The sequence below is a fragment of the Sceloporus occidentalis genome, unplaced genomic scaffold, assembly GCF_023333645.1.
Source record: "Sceloporus occidentalis isolate IW3139 unplaced genomic scaffold, rSceOcc1.0.p SCAF_17, whole genome shotgun sequence".
NCBI classification, from domain to species: Eukaryota; Metazoa; Chordata; class Lepidosauria; order Squamata; family Phrynosomatidae; genus Sceloporus; species Sceloporus occidentalis.
This window is the reverse complement of record NW_028316997.1, coordinates 5,403,885-5,429,006: the sequence shown is the minus strand read 5'-3', so window position 1 is coordinate 5,429,006 and position 25,122 is coordinate 5,403,885. Positions and strand designations below refer to the sequence as shown.

The following is a 25,122-nucleotide window of genomic DNA, read 5'->3' as shown; positions in this document are numbered from 1 at the left end:
GCCCTTTATCAGCAACCATCACTCCTGTGTTCAAATGGCACGTTGTGTTCACTAATCCAAGTTTAAGTTTAAAAGAAGAAAACCCTGCAATTATGTTACAGCTAGAAATGTCATTTTTTTCTATTTTAAAGTGACCCTAAAGTCTTGTCAAAACCTGCAGATATACACAAATATACAAAAAAAGGTTGTTGTTTTTTTTTAATAAATTTATCATTAAAGGGTAAAAGGTAAAGGGAATGCTTTTTTACAGTATCATAAGTCGCTGAGATAGGCAGCGTGATGTTCTCTAATGGTTGTGCTCTGATTTGATCTGGTTTAACAGTCACCTATGGCCTTCAGGTGTCCAAAGGTCTGGGCATAATATGTGGGGTCATTGTTGATGCGCATCATTCTGCCGCTTATTGCAAAAATTATAGCAACACACTTGCTATAGAAATCCTTCTTCCGGCCGTCTGCACAGAAGAAATTCACGGGATACCCGGTCTCAGGACCCGAATATGAATATGCGACATACAAACACATCATTAGCCTATCCCGTAAGTCCTTCTTGTTGTTCAGTTTGGAGGAGATAACCTTTCTGCAAATCATGAAGAGGAAGATGATGTTTGATGGAATTAGGAAAGGCTCTGTCTTCCATGTTTCAAGAATGAAGACATCCACACTTCTTATCCAGGAGATGGGCTCCTCAGGTGTCAAAAATATTATGTGGAAGCACCTCTGGTAGATGAACCTGCCAAACCATTGAAGAAGCTTGTTGGTGGCATTCTGCTCCAACTCCCAGTTTGATGGTACACTGCTGGGATCAGGCGCAGCTAGTTGGCAGCTGATGTCTTGTTCAGCCTCCAGCAGCTGCTTCTTCAAGATTGCACCAACACTCTGCTTCATGGGCGTGCCAGATGATAATAAAGAGCAGGTATTATTGCTCTGGGCAGCCATTAGGAACACATCTTCTTCTTCTAAAAAGTCCTCCTCAAACAGCCTGGTCTAATGCCTGTCTATGGCCATTGATACCGCAGTCCACACAATCACTGAAATTGTAATACTTTCAGATTTTGGGATCTAGGTACCTATGACCCGGTAAACACTGTGAACTGTGCCTGAGATGTACTTGTAAGCTGCTTTGTGAACCCTGTGAAGATTCAATGCCATGGCTACCTTTCTAATTATGACATCATTAGCATTCTATGAGCAGCAGGCATCATGGAAACCAATGGCTTCAATTCCTATAACTCTCGTCAATCAATAAAATGAATTGAATCCAATTAAAATACAATACAATTTATCCGAAACTTGCAGTATATATATAAATGAGAACGTCAGCTTTGATACCAGATGTCTGCTGACAGTCTGGATAACCTCATTGTGATTCTGGTGTATGTCGCTTCATAGATTTCTGTGTAATGGACATGCACCTTTGGTTAGTGAATAAGCAGCAGGTGTCCCAGGAACCCGAGATGTACATGACAGAGAACATGGAGGAGAACGAAAACTATGCAACGGCAGAGCTTTTGAGAGGGGAAACAGGCCAGGGAATGACCTCTCGGTCTCTGGGTTGCTGGTTCTGGACCCATTCATAAGAAACTATAACAGGGTTATTTATTGATTGTAATAATAAGTTTAGTGCAATTAAGACATTTAATAATTAAGTGTGAAAAACACTTTACAAAAAGATTAGGTGTTTTATTCAATTTTAGTGGTGCAGCAAGTAAAGCACTAATGTAAAACCACTACATTAAAATTACAAACACAATCAAACACAATTAACTTCTCATTTTATAAAAAATCCGTATAAAGTTATAATTATTTACTATTTTGCTGTTCAATGAGCTGAATGTAAGGGAGATCTCTTCATCTCCCCAGCCAGCCCTTTGCACTATAGAGGACTGTGCTGAGCTGGCAGAGCCTCCATAGCATGCTGTTCCCTGGGCACCGTGTATCTTCATAGGTAGACGGCGGCTGAGAAAATATATCACAATATTCATGGGTACAGATTTTAATTTTATTTAACCTTCGTCTAGATCAATGTAACTGGGGATCTCTGGAAAACAGTAAAAGTGACTTACATCTTATAGACACCTGACCAGCACACCAACACTACCCTTAAAATGTTTGGGGTCATTTAGAAATGTCCTTGTTTTTGAAAAAAATAATAAAATTTTCTCCATTAAAATAAGATGAAATCAGCCGTTTCCAGCTACAATAGTCATTTAGAACCTTAACAACGGCTGATTTCATGTTATTTTAATGAAGAAAATTTGATTATTTTTTTTGCATTCCAGTATTAAACTAAAAGGGAGCGTTTATTTTATACAACTATAGTTTCTTAGTTTTTCATTTATTGATCGCACCCTATTAAATATAGCTTTATTGATAATGGTTAAACTCAGATAGATGGTGTAACACACGGAGGGCATGATATATTCAAAATCTAGGTATTCAGAATAATCCTTCTATACAAACTTTTAAGATGGTATTATCTCCTCATCAGACGCAAGTTTGTTAATTAGGAGCAGGTGCACCTGCATCATTAAGCATTTCCATTCTTAATTAAAAATTCAGATTCATATCATTTGGAAAAAAGCTGTCTGCCTCTTGTGACATCAATGTCGTATAAATTGCTGTTAGGTTTTTTTCCCATCAGGAGTATTTAGTATATAGTAATTTTATATGTACATAATAAAGTATCATGAAAGAAGGTCAGAAAAATCATAGAATTCATGGTGTGTTGGCTGATCTGTCAAGAATGATATTACCCATGTTTTAATAGTCTGATACTAGGGTTGGTAAAAGCTGCTCTGTCAAGATGCCTCTAAATTTATTGGCAGGAAAGAATTCTAGGGCAAAGTTTAAAAAACTCGTAATAAGAAAGACAAGGAATTTGTTTTGAATTGTCCTGGAGCATGATAAATATTTCAATATACAATTCCTTAATTAATAGATTAGAAGATAATGAATATAAATAAATCTGTCTGTTGTTTACCTATTGATATTCCCTGTGACAGATTTCACCACACTGAACATTATAGAGTTATTAATACATACTAGAAGCATATAAATATATATTGGACTCTGGGGCATGGAAATAGAAATAAATATGTAAATGTTTAGAATTGTAATAGGTTTTGGAGCTAGTATGTTTAGGAGCTGAGCCACTTATTAAATTAAAAATGCTTTAAATGGAAAGACAGAGATTAAACCAAAATGACACAGGAATGGATGGAAATGAAAGCATTTGAACAATAAAAAATGACACAGGAATGCATAGAAATGAAGCCATTTGAAGAATATTATGCATATTTTACCTTGTAGGATAATAATAACTGTAGTAGATACTTGTTATCTTGTTAATATGCTGTGTCTGCATTTCCAGCTGGGAAGACAAGAACATTTTATAGTCCTTTAGTTATAATGTCGGAATGTTTAGACAAACAGCAAAGGCTAGATTCATTCCAGCTGGGACTAACAGTTAATAGTGTTTTACTGATACAATAATATTCTGACAAGTGATTTGTTAGGATAATGTATAATTTACCCAAAAGGATTCACAATAAGTGTATGGCTTTTCCCTAAAAGCTTTGGGATCCTCAGGTCCTGCTGGACAGGCATCTACAACACATGTTCTTACTTTATCATTTGTGTTCTTACTAAGCAGTGTCTACTTAAATTAAAACATGTTATCAATTCACCATTCATATAAGCCAAGATGTAAATCAATCTTTATATTTCTTACAAAGAAACATATGAATTCTTAAAATCCCAAACACTGGTATTACAATAGGCACTATATTTTAATATTAGGTGCTATAAGACATTCGCTTTGTTTGTGAGAATGTTCTGATGTCTCATAAAAGGTACCACTGAATGGTAACCAGAAGTACATACGGATAAGTACTGTCCAACAAACGATAATGTAATTTCAACTGGCTTACATTCAATTGCAAAGGAACCTCTCATCCTGAAATGCTGTCAGATCCAACTCTCTATAACATCCATAATCCCTGAGCTACTTCCAACAGTTTACTTCCAACTTTAGACTATGTGGAGGAGCTGCCAAAGGAAAGAAAATCCCCAATTTACATGTTGCATTGTTGCATTTACAATATACATTCTACAATGAGTGCTTTATCTCTATGCACTTATTTGTAACTCTTGTTAGGAACTATATCTTGGACAATTATTTTTAAAACTTCACTTAAAAGTATCATCTCTGGTAAATATTTTTTTTCACTTTTATAAATAATGTTTTTGTAAAAAATATTGACCTTTTTCAATGGTTTGCTACTTCCTAATATATCTTAATAACAGATAAACATATGTGTTTATAATATTCACTTAAATGCTGCTTGCTATTAACTGCTCATTTAGTATAAACTATTCTTGACAATTAGTGGTGAGAACGAGCAACAAGATGAGAGTAATTTAAGCAGCCTAAATGCCAACGAAGGATACTTTACAGCTCAGATTTAATAAATTTCACAATATCTGCGTCTGCTTTTTGGATCTGTCATTGCTTTTCTAAAACATTGTCTAGAAAGATGTAAAATATCCTAAGCAAACTTGAACTGTTTCACCATTATATATTGAAACATAGAAACATAGATTTTGATGGAAGATAAGAACCGTTTGGCCCATCTAGTCCGTCCATTGTTCCTGATATGTGTGTTAGGTCTTAATTCTTGATCTTGTCTTAGATTCAGGATTTCATTTTGCATATCCCATGCATGTTTAGGTTCCCTTACTCTATTACCCTCTACCACTTCTGACAAGAAGCTGTTCCATTTATCTATTGCCCTCTTAGTAAAGTAAAACTTCATTACAAAGGTTCATCTAAAACCCTGTAGTTTTAGACTATGACCTCTTGGTCTACTTAGGGCTAGCCAATAAGCAGTTAAGCAGGCACTTTGAATTTAAACTCCATTGCCAGCAGTTGTTAGTATTCATGTTCATGTTGACTATGAATTTTTTGAGTTGCAGCTAAAATTATATGTCTGAAGAATTATCTGTTTCCCATACCCTTCTCTACAATACAAGAGAAATCTAAAAATCTTATTTTTTATTAAAAGGCTCTTTTATTTTAGATATGATCATATAAAGGATAAAAATGCCTTTAAAAATGTCCCTAACTAGTAAACTTTACTCTGAAGAAAATTAAAAACACAAATTTTAGGAATAGTATACCAGCACTTTTGGGAAAGTTAGCCAGTGTTATAGCTATAACTTACTTGAATAAAAAAATCAATAGATAGTGTTTTGTTTTGCTGTATAAGGCAACAAATCATTTGTCTACAGGAAAATACACAGAAAATATATTGCAAAAGCAGTATAATAAGTAAAACATTTTACATAGATTTGTCAAAAATCATTTTGAACCAACTGCTCCATCTAGTGTCTGAATGCACAGCAGTTCTCGCAAAATATGATTTCCAGTATACTTATGTTTTATACAGATAGATACACATACACATTTGTATTCCAATGCAATATTTTAAAATTCATGGCACAGGTAACACATTAAAATAAATGTGGTCCTATATGTTAATGATTACATAATATTTAGTACATGCTCTAAGTGCTGTTCAGCTACATAGACCTCAAAATCCATGCATTCCCTCTAATCATTTTTGAAATAATTTTTAGCTTGTGGATTGCATGCAAAAATTAGGTACATGAGAATGATGATTTATGTTCATTATCATATTATGCATAAGTAAAAAATAACATGGCCTAGATATAATTTTTTAATAAAATGTTAGTTACAAATTAATCATATGTATTATACATATTTCAGAGTACATACTTTATAGTATTATTTATTAGAATATATCATGCGAACAGAAAATGAAAGTGACAGTTTACAATAGGTGCCACTGTGATAAATGGCAGTATATTATAGTATACTATTAGATATATATAGCCAGGAATACATAATTTGTTTGGTGGAGGTGTCTCTTCATACATACTATCTCTGGTTTTGGTTGGTGGAACTGCACATATTATAAAGAAAAGAGTTGGAAGCACTAATACTTTATGAGTGTTTTCCTTGGCTTATTCTTCTTTTCTGGACAACTGTATGCCTAGCACTTGAATTGATAAATATCCTCAGGACATTATTAATTTTAAAACAAAGATTTAGATTTCATTTGAAGACACATGATGAGTCCTATCGTGTCAGCCTTTTACATCAGTCAAAGCAAAAAAATATATATCTAATTTCTCATGAAATATATTCACATTATCTTATTTATATATTGGGAGCGTACCTGTGAAAGCCCCAGGCTTAACCCAGATCCCACATGAATCAGATCTAATTACAAAGCCTTGGGGACAGCATTTAACCAGTTGGTGGGGGAGTTGTATTTGGTTCCATTCACTCCCATTCCAAAGGAAGAAGAAGGTTGGGACAACCCTTTGAAGGTCCCAGGTGTGGTAGAGAAGTGACCAGAGATCTAGCTAAGCATAGGAATTTGTCACTGCAATAAGCTTCATATTTTAGAACCATGAATGGAATTGTAATTTTAATCAGATTATTTCTCTGAGCAAGATATGGTATTGTTATAGCATTTGCCATCAGGGTGTGCCAGTATTTATATTCTAGTTTTGTTTTTATTTGTTGCTTTTGCCTTCCTCCAGTAGAAAAACCGTATGTGCTCCTTTAATTTCACTAAAGCTGCTTTGCTTCTAAATTCTTGCAATGTTATTGTTTTTGAATTTGTTCCAAACACATCTCAACATATTTATCATTTTAATTTCTTGCCAACAGTTATCAGATTCCATCTTTTCTGCCAATTAAAAACAGCTACTGGGTATCCCAATTGCCTATGTTTTAAGCAGTCCCTTTGGCACAATCATTATTTCAGAGCAATAATAACTTACATTTTGTGCCTTGTTTTATTAAAATAAATAGTTATTTTTCTCAGTGCCTTATTGTCACAGGAAAGCAACTGAAGAAAAATAAATTTAACTCTACTTGCTTGATTGATTAACCACTTAATACTACAAGGCTATAAGGATGATCAGTTCTTGATCGTATCTTAGATTCAGAATTGCTTTATGTATATCCCACGCATCTTTAATTTCCCTTGCTTTATTAGCCTCTACAACTTCTGATGGGAAGCTGTTTTGTTTATCTTCATTATTATTATTATTTATTGTTTTATATAGCGCCATCAAATTCTGTAGCGCTGTACAATTATCTACCCCCCTCACAGTAAAATAAAATGTAATTACATTACATCTAAAGTTCTGACAACCTAGTTTTAGACAATGACCTATTGTTCTAACAACTACAACCTCTTAGTTTATCTAGGGCTAGCCAATAACTAGACAATAACTACACAGGAGCTTTGAGCTTAAACTCCATTGCCAGGAGTTGGTAGTATTCATGTTGACTATGGATCTTTTGAGTTGCAGCTAAAATTATATGGGTGGAGAGATACCTGTTGCCCATACCCTCAACAATACAAGAGAAATTTAAAATGCTTATTTTTCACTTACACATTATATATGAAAATGTTTTATTCGAATAGAAGGATGACATTTAAATATTTTTTACAATATGTAAATGTTTCTTATGCAAAACTTGTACAATAATTGCTCTATTATTAAATTAGGACCATTCTGATTACCTTTTATAGGCTAAGTTTTCTAGCATACAGTTTGTTAAGTTAACAACATGCTTATCTCATCATCTCTGAAAATGTATTTGGAGCAATGGAATTAAAATTATTCTACAGGTAAGAGAAAAATAGTCCAGATTTTAAATACTCACATGTTTAACTTGATTTAGCCATATGGCTATCCTGAATATAAAAAAGACCAGAGGAGGAATAATGGACAAAATACAAGGACTGAATGGTTATAATCAGCTGTAAAATATCTTTGTTTCATGGAGTTAACCTTAACAATCTTAAGAGTTTTCTATTTTGTAGCTGTTTATGTTATTGATTTGCACAATAAGTCATTGGCAGCTAAAAAGCAGTTATTTTGTTATTATTTTACTTGGGATCCCTGTTGATCTACTCTCAATGGGCACAATTCAGTGGATCACCTAGGTTTTAAATGACATTTCACTTGCCATTTAATGGCCCTGCATGTGCAACAGCAAAAGTTTACAGATACACATTTACACAGTGATGGCTAGTGAGTGTGATTGAGTAAGGTGTTCTGTGTAATAGACATGAGAGGTGATGATAGTAATTAGAAGAACTTAAAGCTAATGCCTCTTCTGTGATGTCAGAGATAGGCAGCCCTAACAATGATGAAAATACAACAAAATGGTATGTTATTTAAATAATGGAATAAGCTTATTTAAGATGCATTCCATATTAGTACATAATAACACAAAAATCTATGAATGTTGGGAACAAATGTCTATGTGGAACAGTATCTTTAATATGTGATATGTATATTTGATTACATGAGTAAAGTTGACATTAAAGCAAAAGGCATTTGACAGTTTAATTAAATATTATAATCCACCAACCAAAAAAAGTGCAAGCACTGCAAGAGTTATTTTTTAAATCTTTGTTTTGACTGTGTTATGTTTTTTAAACTTGTCTAATGTTAGCTCAGACTCTGCTTAGAATTGATGGCCAATTTTTAGTTTGGTTACACTTTGGTTATGGTATTTCTCTGCAACTCAGGAAACGCCGCTGCTAAATTTAAGTTCCATAAGTTTATCTTGGCTCATCACTGCTTGTTGACAAAACTTGGAGTTATTCTGTTTGGCCATAATTGTAGTTTTTATTCTATTAATTTCGTTATCTGCCAGCTTTCCTACAGTATAGTTATTTCTTCAAGTACCCTATTTTATGCAATTGCTTGTACATCCTTATAAAATGCTTGCTACATTTTCAAATAGGATTTTTGAACATTTCTAAAAGTTATTTCTACCTCTGTAAGCAATTTTCATTTTTTATAACCACTTGAACATAAATAAATAAAACTTCCTGTTGTGTGAGTAGAATAGGAAACCTTACCTTAACTTATTTTTATATGTTCCTGGCTATATTCCCAGAAACATTTTTGATTTTTGCTCATCCAACTTCTTTTATAGAAAAAAATTCTGCCTGTAGCTGGTTTATCTATAAAAAGATGACCTGGCTTACTGACCTGCGCATTTTGCAGGGTCTACATGGCCCTTCTTGCAGATAAAATGAGCCGTGGGTGAACTTTTATGATGCATTGCAAACTTTGGAAGTAGAAAACACTCCTTTACTGCCATAGAATGTATTAGGATGATCTCCTGCTTTGGCAAATAAACCCACTTTAAAGTAATCTAAATACTAAATCAATTCAATGCAGGTTTTCAGCACCTCCACGTATGAACATCATGCCAATCTGTACCTAATTATTACAGTAAGGAGATTTAAACAAGAATGTTATATGCATTTGGCTATTCTGAATCACAGATGAGATCGAGAACTGATTAAGGTTTGGGTCTTTATGGCAAGAAAAAACGTTAGACTAGATGAGTTGAATGGTTGTTATCTCCTGTCAAAGTTTATGCTTCTGTGTAATTCTTGAACAGTTTATAAGACAGTGTCACTATTTCATTTCCTTTGTTAAGTGTCCACTTATCACTTTTAGTTTCACTCCTACCAAAGTACCAGACACTAAGTGGGAACTGGAGAATCTCTCCAAAACCTGTGACAGCTGTTCCTTAGGATTTGCTCTGGTCTCATGTGATAGAAGTTGGTCTTGTGTTCCTGGAATCATGCACTCCTATGTTTTATTATAGGGTCTTAAGCAGGAACAGATAATTAAAATCCAAACGCATCAATAAATAGATTAAAGGCTCAGCTAAGCTTGGCTTTGCCTTCTCCAGAATGTTACTTGGAACTAGACTTGGGCACCAGGGGGCTCTTCGTGTTCGTCTTCGTGCTCGTCTTCGGGAGAAAAAAAATCTTTGTATTCTGCGAATATTCGCCTGTTCCTGTCTTCTCTTCGGGCGAATATTCGTGGACATTCTTCGTGTTCGGTTTTTCTTTGTTTTCTTCCGGTTAAGGGGTTAATACGGGGATAACGCAGCTCTGGCGCCAGGAGTTTAAATGTACGTATGAGCAACTCTATTGGTCGTCAGCAGGGGGCTCGTCTGCCATTGGTTGATGGCAGACGAGTCCCCTGCTGGCGACCAATAGGGTCGCTCGTACAGACTGTTAAACTCCTGGTGCCGTAACTTACCCTGGAGATCCCACTGGCCTCCCTGTTCAATTAGTTAAATGTCCGTACGAGCGACCAATAAAGTCGCTCGTACGGACATTTAACTAATTGAACAGGGAGGGAGACCAGTGGCATCTGCAGGGTAAGTTGCAGCATTGGGGTTTTAAAAGTCTGTACGAGCGACCAACAGAGTCGCTCGTGCAGACTTTTAAAACCTCAATGCTGCAACTTACCCGGCAGATCCCACTGGTCTCCCTGTTCTATCAGTTAAATGTCCGTACAAGCGACTTTATTGGTCGCTCGTACGGACATTTAACTGATAGAACAGGGAGGGAGACCAGTGGGATCTGCAGGGTAAGTTGCAGCATTGGGGTTTTAAAAGTCTGTACGAGCGACCAACAGAGTCGCTCGTGCAGACTTTTAAAACCCCAATGCTGCAACTTACCCGGCAGATCCCACTGGCGTCCCTGTTCTATCAGATAAATGTCCGTGGTGGGGATTTTACCACCTATGCGCTGAGGAGTAAGTAATTCTATCATTGCTCACCAAAAAGGAACTGTGGACACTCCAGACTGCTTCAAAGGCTGAGGCTAAAGATATTCCAAGGCAAGGACTATACCACCTAAATGCACATCTTGAGGCTAACTGAAGAAGCCCATATTACATAGTGCTGCCAAAGAAATCTTTAAGGCGAGGATTATATCGCCCAAGCGTATACTTTGGGGCTAACTGAAGAAGCCCCCCACCAAATGTGAGTAGCCCTTTGTGGCCTTCATTTCAAACAAAAATAAGCTTTGAGACATATTGCACTATTGTATTTTTCTTTCTTTTATATATTTCATATATATCCGTGAGAGCGCAGCCACTAACCCCCTTGTGAACTACTCTACCTGTCTAAGCCAAGAAGAGGAAACCTTGGGAAGTGGTTCTGCTGCTACATCATCATCTACAATAACTTAAAAAGGACCTTTTTTTTTTTTTTTTGGTTGTTGTTGCTTTTAGCGCTTTTATCCTACCCCTTTTAAGTTTACTTTTTTTTTTAAAGGGTTAAGGGGTAGTGCGAGTGAGCCTATTGGTCGCTTGCACGGCCCTTTAACCTACGGATTTCCGCTCCCGTTATCTAACGCAGCATTGAAGGGGTTAACAGGAGCGGAAATCCATAGGTTCGCTGTCAGGGGTTACAACTTACAAAGGCCGTGCGAGTGAGCCTATTGGTCACCTGCAGGGTCTTTCTCTGGCATCTGGTTGATGCCAGAAGAGGTTCCTGTAGGCGACCAATAGGCTCATTCGCACTGCCCTGTAACCCGTGACGGCGAACCTGCGGATTTCCACTTCCGTGAACTTCCGCGACACCGCGATGCCGCGAAGACAAGGTAAGTTAGAAGGGGGGGAGAATGGTAGACGAAGACGAAGACGATCACGAAGATCTTCGTGGTGTGTGTCTTCGTCTACGTTTTACCGCCGCTGTCTTCTCTTCGGCTTGTCTTCGGAACGAACACGAAAACGCACTCTTCGTGTTCGTTTTCATATTCGCCCGGAGACGAATGCACAAGTCTACTTGGAACTGCATTTCCAGCTATAGCAAAAATGGAGTCCAGCAGTTTAGCTTGTGTATGTTATTCTGACAATAGTAAAAAGAATGGCACACCAACTAGTGTTAGCAATGCACCCGAACATCTAACAGTTGCTATGGGCTTTTTATTATTATTTTTTTTGGAAGATTGTTTTCATACTATTTTGTTAAGGCTGCACTGCTTGTGGGATGCTGTTGAAATTCCATGGTCTCTTTGGCTGTGTCATAAAATAAAAATGTATGTAGCATCTAACTGCTGTTGGTCTCAGATGTCAAGCTGTGGAAAATGTATGTATCTGAAAGGTACCATCTGGGCATGTGGCTACGTCCTGCTTGTCTGCTATCTCTGAGTAATAGCTATAGATGTAGCACCGAGTTAGATCATTGTGATAAACAGCCACTGTTATAGTGCTTTCTGAGATTTGTAGTGTTTCAGAACATCACTGAATCCTGGAAAAGAAAATAATATGTAACCCAAGATAGAGAGAGTGTATTGTAGATATTACATTATTGGATTGCAAATAAATACATAATAATGTTAGAAATGCAACATGAAATTGAAAATTGTGCTGATCACTGATATTTAAACCTAAATGGAGGATTTTGTGTTTCATAGGACAGATGTCATTAAATTAATGTATGTATAACCCCTTCAGGACCTTGAAAACTGCAGTTTTTTTTAAAATATTTAAATTACGTGCTCGTGATTCGCTTCAAAGCGATCACGTGCACGGAATTGAGGGGGAGTGGCTGCTACGGATAGCTGGGGACACCCAGCGGTGAGTAGCAGCCGCCCGTCACGATCCCAGCGTTTAAAGCAACGTTGGATCGCGCATCATCGATGACATACCTGGTACGTCCCGGTCTGCCGGTGACCTTTGACCAGGAAGTACCAGGTACGTCCTGGTCTTGAATGGGATAATCATTTATACAGCTGAAAATCAGCTAGGTAGCTAAATTAGAAACCCTGCTTATGTGTATATTATACATACAGTATCTCACAAAAGTAGGTACATCCCTCCCATTTTTGTAAATATTTTATTACATCTTTTCATGTGACAACACTGAAGAAATGATACTCTGCTACAATGTAAAGTAGTGAGTGCGCAGCCTGTATAACAGTGTAAATTTGCTGTCCCCTCAAAATAACTCAACACACAGCCGTTAACGTCTAAACTTTGGCAACAAAAGTGAGTACACTCCTAAGTGGAAATGTCCCAATTGGGCCCAAAGTGTCAATATTTTGAGTGGCCACCATTATTTTCCAGCACTGCCTTAACCCTCTTGGGCATGGAGTTCACCAAAGCTTCACAGGTTGCCACTGGAGTCCTCCTCCACTCCTCCATGACAACATCACGGAGCTGGTGGATGTTAGAGACCTTGCGCTCCCCCACCTTCCATTTGAGGATGCCCCACAGATGCTCAATTGGATATAGGTCTGAAGACATGCTTGGCCAGTCCATCACCTTTACCCTCAGCTTTTTTAGCAAGGCAGTGGTCGTCTTGGAGGTGTATTTCGGGTCGTTATCATGTTGGAATACTGCCCTGCGGCCCAGTCTTCGAAGGGAGGGGATCATGCTCTGCTTCAGTATGTCACAGTACATGTTGGCATTCATGGTTCCCTCAATGAACTGTAGCTTCCCAGTGCCGGCAGCACTCATGCAGGCCCAGACCATGACACTCCCGTCCCCTGTGTGTATATACATATATAGAATATATATATATATATATATGTACACTGTATAAAGTAATTTTTTATCAGGTTTTATTATGACATTATAAATGTCATTTATTTGCAGACCTGGGGGCTGCCATAGATGTCAGTCATGTGATATTTGGATTGACTTTCCCGGTTGAAAGACCACACTGAATTGATTTCTTATGGCAATTGTAATCATTTTTTTCCTCCATAAACTTTCCATAGTCACACTGTTAGTGGCTGCAGGGGAGGCCTGGCAGCCTAAGGTCTGGGGGGCAAATCTAGTCAAGTGGCCCATTGCACCACCAAATCCGCCAACCATCCATGTCCATCTTTTCCTGATTTTCTAACGAGTATTGATGTAATGTGATGGGATTGGGAGTACATCAGTACACTAAAAAAAAGTCATCATACATGGGATGCCTGAAGCCACAATTTAGTGCCACCAATCCTTTTTAAAAAGATACTGCTCTTTATTTTTGCCAGCAAGTGCTAATATTAGTGCTGTATCTTCCCAAAAATTCTAGCATTATTCTAGCAATAATTAAAATACCAGCATTTGAAATACCCTGGGGTGTCTAGTTTTCAAAAATATATGGTTTGATGGGGTAAATTGAATTAACCTGGGTCAAAGATGTCCCAAATAGGGTATGGGGCAGGATGACCAGATCTCAAAATTCAAAAATGAAAAATGCCCACCTCCCAAATGTGGCCTTTTATCCCCTAAACAACCCAAGAAACCTATGCATCTGTGGTATTACTGTTTTTAAGGGTTTGCTGCTGAACACAAATTGGGGTGTTGTTTGGCTATCACATATACCAGGAGCTGTAAACTCATACCTAAAGTATAAAAGCCGTGTGAAAACAAACAAAAAAACAGCTACCATGTGGTGATAGAATTAGTGCACAGAAAAAGTTAAAAATACCAGCACTTGAAATATATAGTTTGAGGGGGGTAAATTTAACTGACCAGCTTCAAAGATGCTCCAAATTGGACTTGAGGGAAGAATAACCATGTGTCGATATTCTAAGTTGAAAAACTGAATTGCGCATGTCCCAAATGTGGCCTTTTAGCTCCCAAACAACCCGACAAGGCCATGGATTGGGGGTATCACTTTACTCAGGAGATGTTGCTGAACACATGTTGGGGTGTTGTTTGGCAGTGACGTATACCAGAAGCTTTACAACCGCTCATACAGACTAAACACCAGTTCTTACGATATTGCAAACCTAAATTCTCCAAGTTTGCATTGTTAAAGATTCACGTACAGTATATGGGCATCTAGCTGCTGACACATTTAGATATATTTACAATCAATAAACTAATTCATATTCTAGCTATTACATATTAATCATTTCCAGCATGGCAGATGTTATTTCATGGTGTTTTACAACTTGACACTGGCAGTCAGCCATTTACTAGAATAAATAATTTGTAGTGTGAATAAAAATAAATAAAATACACCTGCTGTATTGCTGGCACAAAGTAGTATTAGATCAAATGCAATAATAACCATGAATTAAGTGTGCAATCCAGACGCTGAGCCAGTCTACTTTATGTGTATAAATAATGTGTTCGAAATATTTAATGGCGCAGCATTTGACAATTTATTGGATGTTCAGTGGGGTAAGACATCATGAAGTATTCACTGCCTAATATTTAGAACTGTTCCACCAGCATGAATTTATATTCGGACATAAACATAACCACAGTGGGGCTCCTTAATGACAGCTTGACAACCTATTATTAATCAGAGGAATACTTATACGGTCAAGGTTTGTGTGAGGTTCCAAAGAAAAGACAATTCACACAGTACCTAAATATAGACAAATTCTATTCTGTTTGGGTGTATGTATATGATGGTTTCCAGGGGGAACTTTCCCCCTTTACATACACTGCTCAAAATAATAAAGGGAACACTAAGATTACACATCCTAGATCTGAATGAATGAACTAATCGTATGACATACTTTCATCTTTACATAGTTGAATGTGCTGACAACAAAATCACACAAAAATTCTCAATGGAAATCAAATTTATCAACCCATGGAGGTCTGGATATGGAGTCACACTCAAAATCAAAATTGAAAACCACACTACAGGCTGATCCAACTTTGATGTAATGTCCTTAAAACAAGTCACAATGAGGCTCAGTAGTTTGTGTGGCCTCCATGTGCCCGTATGACCTCCCTACAACGCCTGGGCATGCCCCTGATGAGGTTGCGGATGTTCTCATTAGGGATGTCCTCCTAGACCTGGACTAAAGCATCCGCCAACTCCTGGACAGTCTGTGGTGCAACGTGGCGTTGGTGGATGGAGCGAGACATGATGTCCCAGATGTGCTCAATCGGATTCAGGTCTGGGGAACGGACGGGCCAGTCCATAGCATCAATTCCTTCCTCTTGCAGGAACTGCTGACACACTCCAGCCACATGAGGTCTAGCATTGTCTTGCATTAGGAGGAACCCAGGGCCAACCGCACCAGCATATGGTCTCACAAGGGGTCTGAGGATCTCATCTCGGTACCTAATAGCAGTCAGGCTACCTCTGGCAAGCACATGGAGAGCTGTGGGGCCCCCCAAAGAAATGCCACCCAACACTATTACTGACCCATCGCCAAACCGGTCATGCTGGAGGATGTTGCAGGCAGCAGAACGTTCTCCACGGCGTCTCCAGACTCTGTCACGTCTGTCACATGTGCTCAGTGTGAACCTGCTTTCATCTGTGAAGAGCACAGGGCGCCAGTGGCGAATATGCCAATCCTGGTGTTCTCTGGCAAATGCCAAACGTCCTGCACGGTGTTGGGCTGTAAGCACAACCCCCACCTGTGGACGTCGGGCCCTCATACCACCCTCATGGAGTCTGTTTCTGACCATTTGAGTGGACACATGCACATTTGTGGCCTGCTGGAGGTCATTTTGCAGGGCTCTGGCAGTGCTCCTCCTGCTCCTCCTTGCACAAAGGCGGAGGTATCGGTCCTGCTGCTGGGTTGTTGCCCTCCTACAGCCTCCTCCACGTCTCCTGATGTACTGGCCTGTCACTTCGTAGTGCCTCCATGCTCTGGACACTACGCTGACAGACACAGCAAACCTTCTTGCCTCAGCTCGCATTGATGAGCCATCCTGGATGAGCTGCACTACCTGAGCCACTTGTGTGGGTTGTAGACTCCATCTCATGCTACCACTAGAGTGAAAGCACCGCCAGCATTCAAAAGTGACCAAAACATCAGCCAGGAAGCATAGGAACTGAGACGTGGTCTGCGGTCACCACCTGCAGAACCACTCCTTTATTGGGGGTGTCTTGCTAATTGCCTATAATTTCCACCTGTTGTCTGTTCCATTTGCAGAACAGGATGTGAAATTGATTGTCCATCAGTGTTGCTTCCTGAGTGGACAGTGTGATTTCACAGAAGTGTGATTGACTTCGAGTTACATTGTGTTGTTTAAGTGTTCCCTTTATTATTTTGAGCAGTGTATATAAAGTGGGGTTTCGATGGCATTTTATGTAAAGACTTGTTTTATGTACCCTAAACACTGTACTTTTTTGACATTTTTACCATATATTGATTTCCCCTTTCCCTGTTTGATGTACCCACCCAAATTATATAACTTTTTATTCTCCAGAATAAAAAAGGTTATTTTTAAGCCATAGAAACACACAAACAACAAATAAAGGCTAGTATATTTAAAACCAATACTAAAAAAAAAAACTTCTACACTGAGTAATTCATGAACAACATTCCAATTTATCTTTAGCAACATACCCTTATTACACAACATACCAGGTCAAGAAATTTGCAGACAGGTGTAAACTCATTTAACGTACAATTAAGCAGCATATGCACAAAGGAATCCAGAGACAGACATTATTTTAACCCTTTCATTGCAGGATTAAATTAATACCTCTTTTTTTTGTTACTGGCATTGCAAGGATTATGTATCCCAATTCCATCTTCATCATATGGTGGTTTTCAAATCAAGGCAAAGCAATGACATTTTCTGTATTTGTGAACAATTTCTCTTTTCAAAATCACGCTTTTATTCATAAAGATAAGTCACTTATTGATAAAGAGGGAAATTATGGTCGAAGGTTTCCATTAGACTTGGGCACCAGGGGGCTCTTCGCGTTCGTCTTCGTGCTCGTCTTCGGGGGGAAAAAAATCTTCGCATTCCGCGAATATTTGCCCGTTCCTGTCTTCTCTTCGGGCGAATATTCGTGGACATTCTTCGTGTTCGGTTTTTCTTCGTTTTTTCCGGTTAAGGGGTTAATACGGGGTTAACGCAGCTCTGGCGCCAGGAGTTTAAATGTACGTATGAGCAACTCTATTGGTCGTCAGTAGGGGGCTCGTCTGCCATTGGTTGATGGCAGACGAGCCCCCTGCTGGCGACCAATAGGGTTGCTTGTACAGACTGTTAAACTCCTGGTGCCGTAACTTAGAACAGGGAGGCCAGTGGGATCTGCAGGGTAAGTTGCAGCATTGGGGTTTTAAAAGTCTGTACGAGCGACCAACAGTCGCTCGTGCAGACTTTTAAAACCCCAATGCTGCAACTTACCCTGCAGATCCCACTGGCCTCCCTGTTCTATCAGTTAAATGTCCGTACGAGCGACCAATAAAGTCACTTGTACGGACATTTAACTGATAGAACAGGGAGACCAGTGGGATCTGCTGGGTAAGTTGCAGCATTGGGGTTAACTTTTATTAGGGGTTAACTTTTTTTTTTTTTTAAAGGGTTAAGGGGCCGTGCGAGTGAGCCTATTGGACGCTTGCACGGCCCTTTAACCTACGGATTTCCGCTCATCGAAGGGGTTAACGGGAGCGGAAATCCATAGGTTCGCCATCAGGGGTTACAACTTACAAAGGCCGTGCAAGTGACCCTATTGGTCACCTGCAGGGTCTTCCTCTGGCATCAACCAATTGGTTGATGCCAGAGGAGGTCCCTCTAGGCGACCAATAGGCTCATTCGCACTGCCCTGTAACCCGTGACGGCGAACCTGCGGATTTCCACTTCCGTGAACTGCCGTGATGACAAGGTAAGTTAGAAGGGGGAGGGGGAATGGTAGACGAAGACTATCACGAAGATCTTCGTGGTGTGTGTCTTCGTCTTCGCCTACGTTTTACCGCCGATGTCTTCTCTTCGGTGTGTCTTCGGAACGAACACGAAAACGCACTCTTCGTGTTCGTTTTCATGTTTGCCCGAAGACGAATGCACAAGTCTAGTTTCCATCTAGTGCGTCAGAGTAGCAAGCTCACTACTTCATGGTTGCTTAATTGAGAACCAAGTCGACTAGTAACGGTCTCTACTCAGTATATATAAAAAAGGTGACTCTCACTGCTAGAGAGGTTTACATGAATTAAGCTGAAAGAAGCTTCTTTGTCCCGTTCTTGCAAGTTGAATTGCTATAGACAAAGTTACCTCTGCCCATATATCCTGGAATTAACGATAATCCCTTAATGGTGAGTATGGTTTTTCATGTGAATTTTTTTTCTAAAGAATAATTTAATCATCTATTCTTTACCACTTGTATGGAAAGAAATGTTAATTTTTGAAGCTGCAGAAAAGGTCACCATGGCAGAAATATGGAAGCAGAAAGTAACTTCAAAACACACACACAAAAGCTGCTTTCTCAAACGGTGCCGCTTCTTTTGAAGAATGCAGTTGCCGTCATGGTAAACCATTAGTCTTTAGGTCAAGGAAGAATATATTCACACAAAAAAAAAAAAAAAAAAAACGACAAATAGACCACTGGAGGGGAGCATGGGAAATATAATTAAGAAGAAAAATACACCCACACCACCCAACCAGAAAAATAAAGTTATAAAATAAATCAGGCAAAATGGGTAAACTATATCAATGAACACGTGTTTATTTACTAATGTTATTCGTATAAGGGAAATGAAACCTTTCACCTTTCCAGCTTTGTGGTGCATTATGAAGTGTGAAGACATTCCTCTCAATATTGAATATAGCATAATATCCAAGAAATATCAGTTAACTATAGAATAGATTATCTGGGCCAACTAAAGGACTTTCTATAGGATAATGTTACGAAGGGTTCAATTTCCCAATCCCACTAAAGTGTTTAAACACACAGTTTACTCAATAGATGCCATCGAGACTTGAGGGGACAATTATTGATGGATAAAAATAATGTGTTCCTGGAAAGCGAACATACCGGACACATTAGGTTTTGTCAACGTTGGCAATAAAAGGGATAACAATACTTGAGGAATACTTAACTCATGTGTTCGTATGCCAAAAGAGGATATCTTCTCCTGTGCCATTTCTGAATAAATTAGTGAAAACAAATAACCCTTCCATGTGAATTTAAAGCATGTAATTGCATAAAGTCACACAATCCAGGCTTCCACAGGGAAAGGATAACAACCCAAACCGTTAGAAAGTCACACTAAAAACAGTTAAGCATTTCATGTTTATTTCACCTCATATTACATGAGCTATAACAAGTGGGTTTTGTTTATACATCCATAGGAATAATACTCATATGGAGTATGGCAGAAGAAAGTGCAGAAGTATTAAAAACACTGAACACAAAAAGCAACAAACAGATCATTTGATCACATTGTGCAGACATACAAGAAAAGCAAGTATTGAAAAAATATTGCACATTGTAACTTTCCATGTTAATAGGCAAATAATAATAATAAAAACACCATTCTTCATTATAATGGAAGCCATTTACCCTACAATAATTAAAAACACCTGAAGTACTTCAGTGAAGAGCCAGGCAGAATCAATATGGGTTTCAGTGTAGGATGTAAGTATGTAATACAAGAACTTTACTGGAGTGCGTGCTCCCTCCATTACACTCAGATGTAAGAATTACACGAAGGAAGAAAACCAGAAATAAGTCATCAATATAATAAAATCACAAACATTTCAAAAGAACAGCTATTAAATTAGTATTCTTGTAATTACACAGTTTACATATTTGTTCGGTTTCGAGGTCGTACATCCCTGGCAACTAAAGGGGAAAAAAAAATTAAAAAATTGACAGATTACATTTCCATTAGATGGAAGCACTTTCTAGATGCATTTCAAGAACAGGGCTTCACATAACCCGCTATACACAGAACTATCTGTAGGGAGAAGCACTGCAGCTTACTCTCTCCATCTGTTCACAGATCAGAGAAAAATCACTTTCTGTGAAGCTAGTCTACAAGTGTTACAATACACCACCAAGAAGTGAGGTGTACACCAGTTACATCTTCATGTTAGTTGTTACTAAAACATCTGAAGTAATGTGATCACCAGATACTCTTGGAAAGCAGTGGGTGTTTAAGCAGGCATTAAGAGTTAGACACTTTTACATTTGGGAGGACCCGCTAGGGTTTATTGACTAAAGAGGGAGCTTCGCTGCTGAGATGCAATTTCAACTCACCGACTTCTTAATGCACTATGAGGGACTAACAATGCATAAGGTATTGTTAATTGGCAAGGTGAATTTCAAGATCATACTGATATGATCAGTTATATACTATACAGCCAACCACATACTTCTTGCAATAGAAACTTACCACGCGTCACCCTTCATAAAACATAGTGAACCTGTGAGCCCAAGATGCTAAAACGTTCTGGGCAGTGAAATATCTATCCAACACTTAGTGAAATCATTACCCAAGTATGTCCCAACAGAAATAAGCTATCTTTTTGGACAAACTAAAATGGGTTACCTTGTTAACAAAATGCAGGCGCTGCAGGAATCAAAGGTTATTTACTGTAATTTGGCTGTAGCCTCTCCATGCAAAGTGAATGTTTAGGGGGGTAGTGTGAGGAGGAAGTACGATCATTTAATTAATGTCACACAAAGACAAAGTGCTTAACTGAAATAGATATATATATTTTAGTCATGCTTATAGGGCAGAAAGGCATTAGTAAGGGACAAAGGCTGGCCGGCCAACAGCATTTTCATGGAAGTATAAGTCCACTAATGAGAACCCTCATTCTGTCCATCAAACATTGGGGGTTAGCCATCAAAGTGAGAATTACTTTGCATAGTTTTCTAGAGATGTGTATTTAACCACAAATGGTTTAAATTATTGCCTACATTGAAAACATGTTGGGGATTATCAAACCTATTGCATTATTTAAAATAAAACCCACACACATTCAGCCGATTAGACAGATCTTGAAATAAATAGCCATTCTGAAAATATTTAGCACCCTAATAGGCTCTTGCATTCTATTAATATTTAAGTTCCATGGTGGACTGCTGGTTGTAATCAATGCTTTCCTGTATTTTGCTATAAATATAGTATCCTTGCTAGCACACCTTAGCACTTTTATATTCTAGAATAAACCTTTTATAGCAAAACATTCACAGGAACTCAACTTTTGTTTTGTGGAAACTAAGCTCTGGTACCAAGAAAAGCAGTTTATTGGCCTGAACAATCTGTGTAGGTGGTAACCATATTCCCTCTGCGTTGGGTAACTGTTTTGCAGTGTTTGCTGGACCCATGAAATCCACTGTTTGTTCTAACATTGTGTCTTTGGGAACCATCAAAGCCACCAAATGTGAACATTTTCTCCATATCTTCAAACATATCGTTAAACAGTCCTCCGCCAAAAGAAAAGTCTTCAAAGTGGCGCTTGTGCCTGTTGTGAGATTCTTGATGATTCCTAAAATGGCTGTCAAAGTGCCTCTTCGATCTAGAGTTTTGACTCTCACCAAAAAAATCAAAGTCTTTGAAGAGGTCATCAAAGTTGAAGTTGAAATGCTGATGGAAATGTTGATCATTACTTGACCTTCCACCACTGGTGAAAGCATCGTGTCCAAACTGGTCATACTCCTTCCTTTTATTTTCATCAGAAAGCGTCTCATATGCTGCAAAATATGTTTACATGAGACTTAATTACATAGCAGTGCATTTACAATGAAAACCATTATAACCTAATAGAATAGTATACTCGTATCCTAAAACTGAGAAAAGTAATTTAGGAGAACGTTACATTTTAGAATTTTAAATCTGTTTTTTTTTTTTTTAGTGTTCACCTACAGAAGAAAACTAACAATAGATTGTAATACCATATTTCATTTTTATTAAATTCATATAAAGTGACATACATCATAATTAGCACTAAAATATATTATAGTTATTAATCTTAAAGACAATAACAGGATATACAGAAATGAAGGCAAAGGCGAGGAAGGAAACCCTCTGCCAGTACCAGTGGACCATGGCTTACTAGGGCAGGAGAGGTGTTACAGCAAGAATGTGAACTCGTTTGAATACCAATGTTTATTTTTAAAGGAAATACTACAATACCCCATTTACTAGAATAAAACATGGTGTCGCTTTGACATACTTTACAGGGATCTTGCTGTTTCACATCTGATGTCCCCATTGAGGTGACACAACAGAAGACAGATAGCATCTTAACTAACAGTACAAACATTTCACTTACCCTCAGCTATTTCACGAAACTTTGCTTCGGCATCCGGACTTTTATTTTTGTCAGGGTGGTATTTCATTGCAAGTTTGTGAAAAGCTTTTTTGATCTGTCGCTCCGAGGCATTTTTAGGAACCCCTAATATGTCATAATAAGTCTTTTTTGCAAGTATTACTTCAGAGATCAACAGGATGCAAACTGCAAACGTGATCACAGACTGCGTGGATGCCATGTCTGGGGATACTGCAATTAAAGGAAAATAAAAACGCTTCAGAAATTCACATCAAGAACCACAGTTGGATGTTAATCTTTAAAGTGTAAATGATGGGGGAGACAACTGAGGTACACAGTTTAAGCATGTATGGTCCCTTGACATTTGATCATGAATATATACTTATGCAGAGTGGTAGATACCTGGATAATAAGTTACCAAGTTGTTTATGGACTCCTGTACCCATTAACAGTCTAGCATTGTCTCTACATTCATACATAAAACGGAAGTTCAAAACAAATGGATGCCACCATTTGTGATTTAGCATTTTTATACATGTGCTACAAGCACTATTAGAGCTAACCTGTGTTCTTAAACACTACTGCTACTGAATTCTATTGAATCACATACTAAGAAATGCTCCGTGATTGACCCTTTCTTTACAAAAGTCCAAAATATTGTTAGAGGCTTTCCAATACATAATCAGCAACAGCTAAGGTGAGTGCGGTTTTACAACCTGCATTCCTTCTGGTTAATGACCCAATAAAGTGAGGTCATATGCTACGCTTTATAGCCGCTCGATAAGCGACATTCACATGTCGCTACAATAAGATTGGTATTATTCTCACACCAAACCAGAAAATGAATACCTATCATAGGCTAGTTATATTGCCAAGTAGCTCTCATTACATATGAGGTATTATCAAGTGTAATTATATATATATATATATATATATATATATATATAAGCACTTTCAAAAGATGGTCAGCACTCCAGGTCTTTAAATTAACAATCTCTCTTTTTCAAATAAAGTCAACGGTTCAGTCATTTCTGACTTTCCTATATATATAGCTCAAATTCTCAATACTGTTAGTGACAGTTCTTTTTTCATGCTAGAACTCCTTGTTGTAAATCATATATATTCACTTTAAGGCAATTAGCACCTGGATGACTAAAGTTGCATCAGAGTTGCAAAGAAGAGAATCTTGTGCCATTTATTCCCAAATCAATTAAAACACAAGAACACGCAATCCTATCCACTCCAACCACGGGCAGTGTAGTTGTTTATTATCTGGGTCATACAACTAACGCAGATTTGCTAGATATGTACTTGCAACACACAAAAGCTGCTGAATCCTTGAGAATTAACATAATTACGATAGCTGTCACAACAGCAATGGTATGCGGAGGAATGTTAAACAACGGGGTGCAACACGTCACTCTAAAGCCAAAATCATAGCAACGGACAACACTCGGTGCATATGTGTGACAGACACACACACACACACACTCTGCTGCTCGAAAGTTTGGAGTCACTTGCTGTTTTTAGGGAAAGCATGGAAATTTCTACCTATAACAATTGCAAAAGGGGTTTCTAATGATCAATTAGCCTTTCAAACTTAAACTTGGATTAATGAACACAACGTGCCATTGGAACACAGGAGTGATGGCTGCTGATAAAGGGCATCTGTACTCTTATGAAGATATTCTATTAAAAAAATCAGCCGTTACCAGCTACAATAGTTATTTACAACATTAACATCTACACCGTATTTATGATCCATTTTATGTTAAATGATTTAAAATGGACAAAATCCGCTTTTCCGTCAAAATCAAGGACACTAAGTGACCCCATTTTTTTTTCCCAACAGTAGTGTGTGCGTGTGTGTATGTATCAAATAACAGATGACATAAGTATCTTGTGATAATGCCTTCTTTATTGGACTAACAGAATTTTGGAATGACAAGCTTTCGGGAGCTCTTCTCCCTTTCTCAAGTCTAAAACATTGAGAAACCACGAGAAATGTTTTAGACTTGAGAAAGGGAGAAACGCTCCCGAAAGCTTGTCATTCCAAAATTCTGCTAGTCCTATAAAAAAGTTATTACCACAAGATACTTATGTCATCTGTTATTTGATATTGACACCACTGGACTAATACGGCTACAACCTCTACTCATACATACACACAATATATATACACATACATACATACACACACTACAAGCCAAGTACAGACAAAGTTTCAGCAAACAGAGGGGGCTATTCAATAAAGGAAGAGTTGTG

The 25,122-nt window shown here is 38.0% G+C and overlaps 2 protein-coding genes across 2 annotated transcripts; both read right to left on the bottom strand.

Annotated features, from left to right (window-relative positions):
• Positions 1-315: 315 nt before the first annotated feature.
• Positions 316-885, bottom strand: LOC149302780 (cyclin-dependent kinase 5 activator 1-like). The gene has a single exon (XM_089481979.1). It carries the CDS (start codon positions 883-885, stop codon positions 316-318), a length of 570 nt encoding a protein of 189 aa, XP_089338105.1.
• A 20,945-nt stretch (positions 886-21,830) lies between these two features.
• LOC149302779 (dnaJ homolog subfamily B member 9-like) lies at positions 21,831-23,077 on the bottom strand. Its single transcript, XM_089482195.1, has 2 exons — positions 22,861-23,077; positions 21,831-22,279 (listed from the first exon to the last, which is right to left on the bottom strand). The coding sequence occupies exons 1-2, from the start codon at positions 23,075-23,077 to the stop codon at positions 21,831-21,833; spliced, it is 666 nt and encodes a 221-aa protein (XP_089338321.1).
• Positions 23,078-25,122: the final 2,045 nt, after the last annotated feature.

What these genes read in the sequence shown, in the direction of transcription:
- LOC149302780 (XM_089481979.1), bottom strand. Translation starts at nt 885, where the DNA reads ATGAAGCAGAGTGTTGGTGCAATCTTGAAGAAGCAGCTGCTGGAGGCT.
- LOC149302779 (XM_089482195.1), bottom strand. Translation starts at nt 23,077, where the DNA reads ATGGCATCCACGCAGTCTGTGATCACGTTTGCAGTTTGCATCCTGTTG. An exon ending in GTTTCGTGAAATAGCTGAGG is followed by an intron (nt 22,280 to 22,860) that starts GTAAGTGAAATG and finishes CATATTTTGCAG; the next exon opens with CATATGAGACGCTTTCTGAT.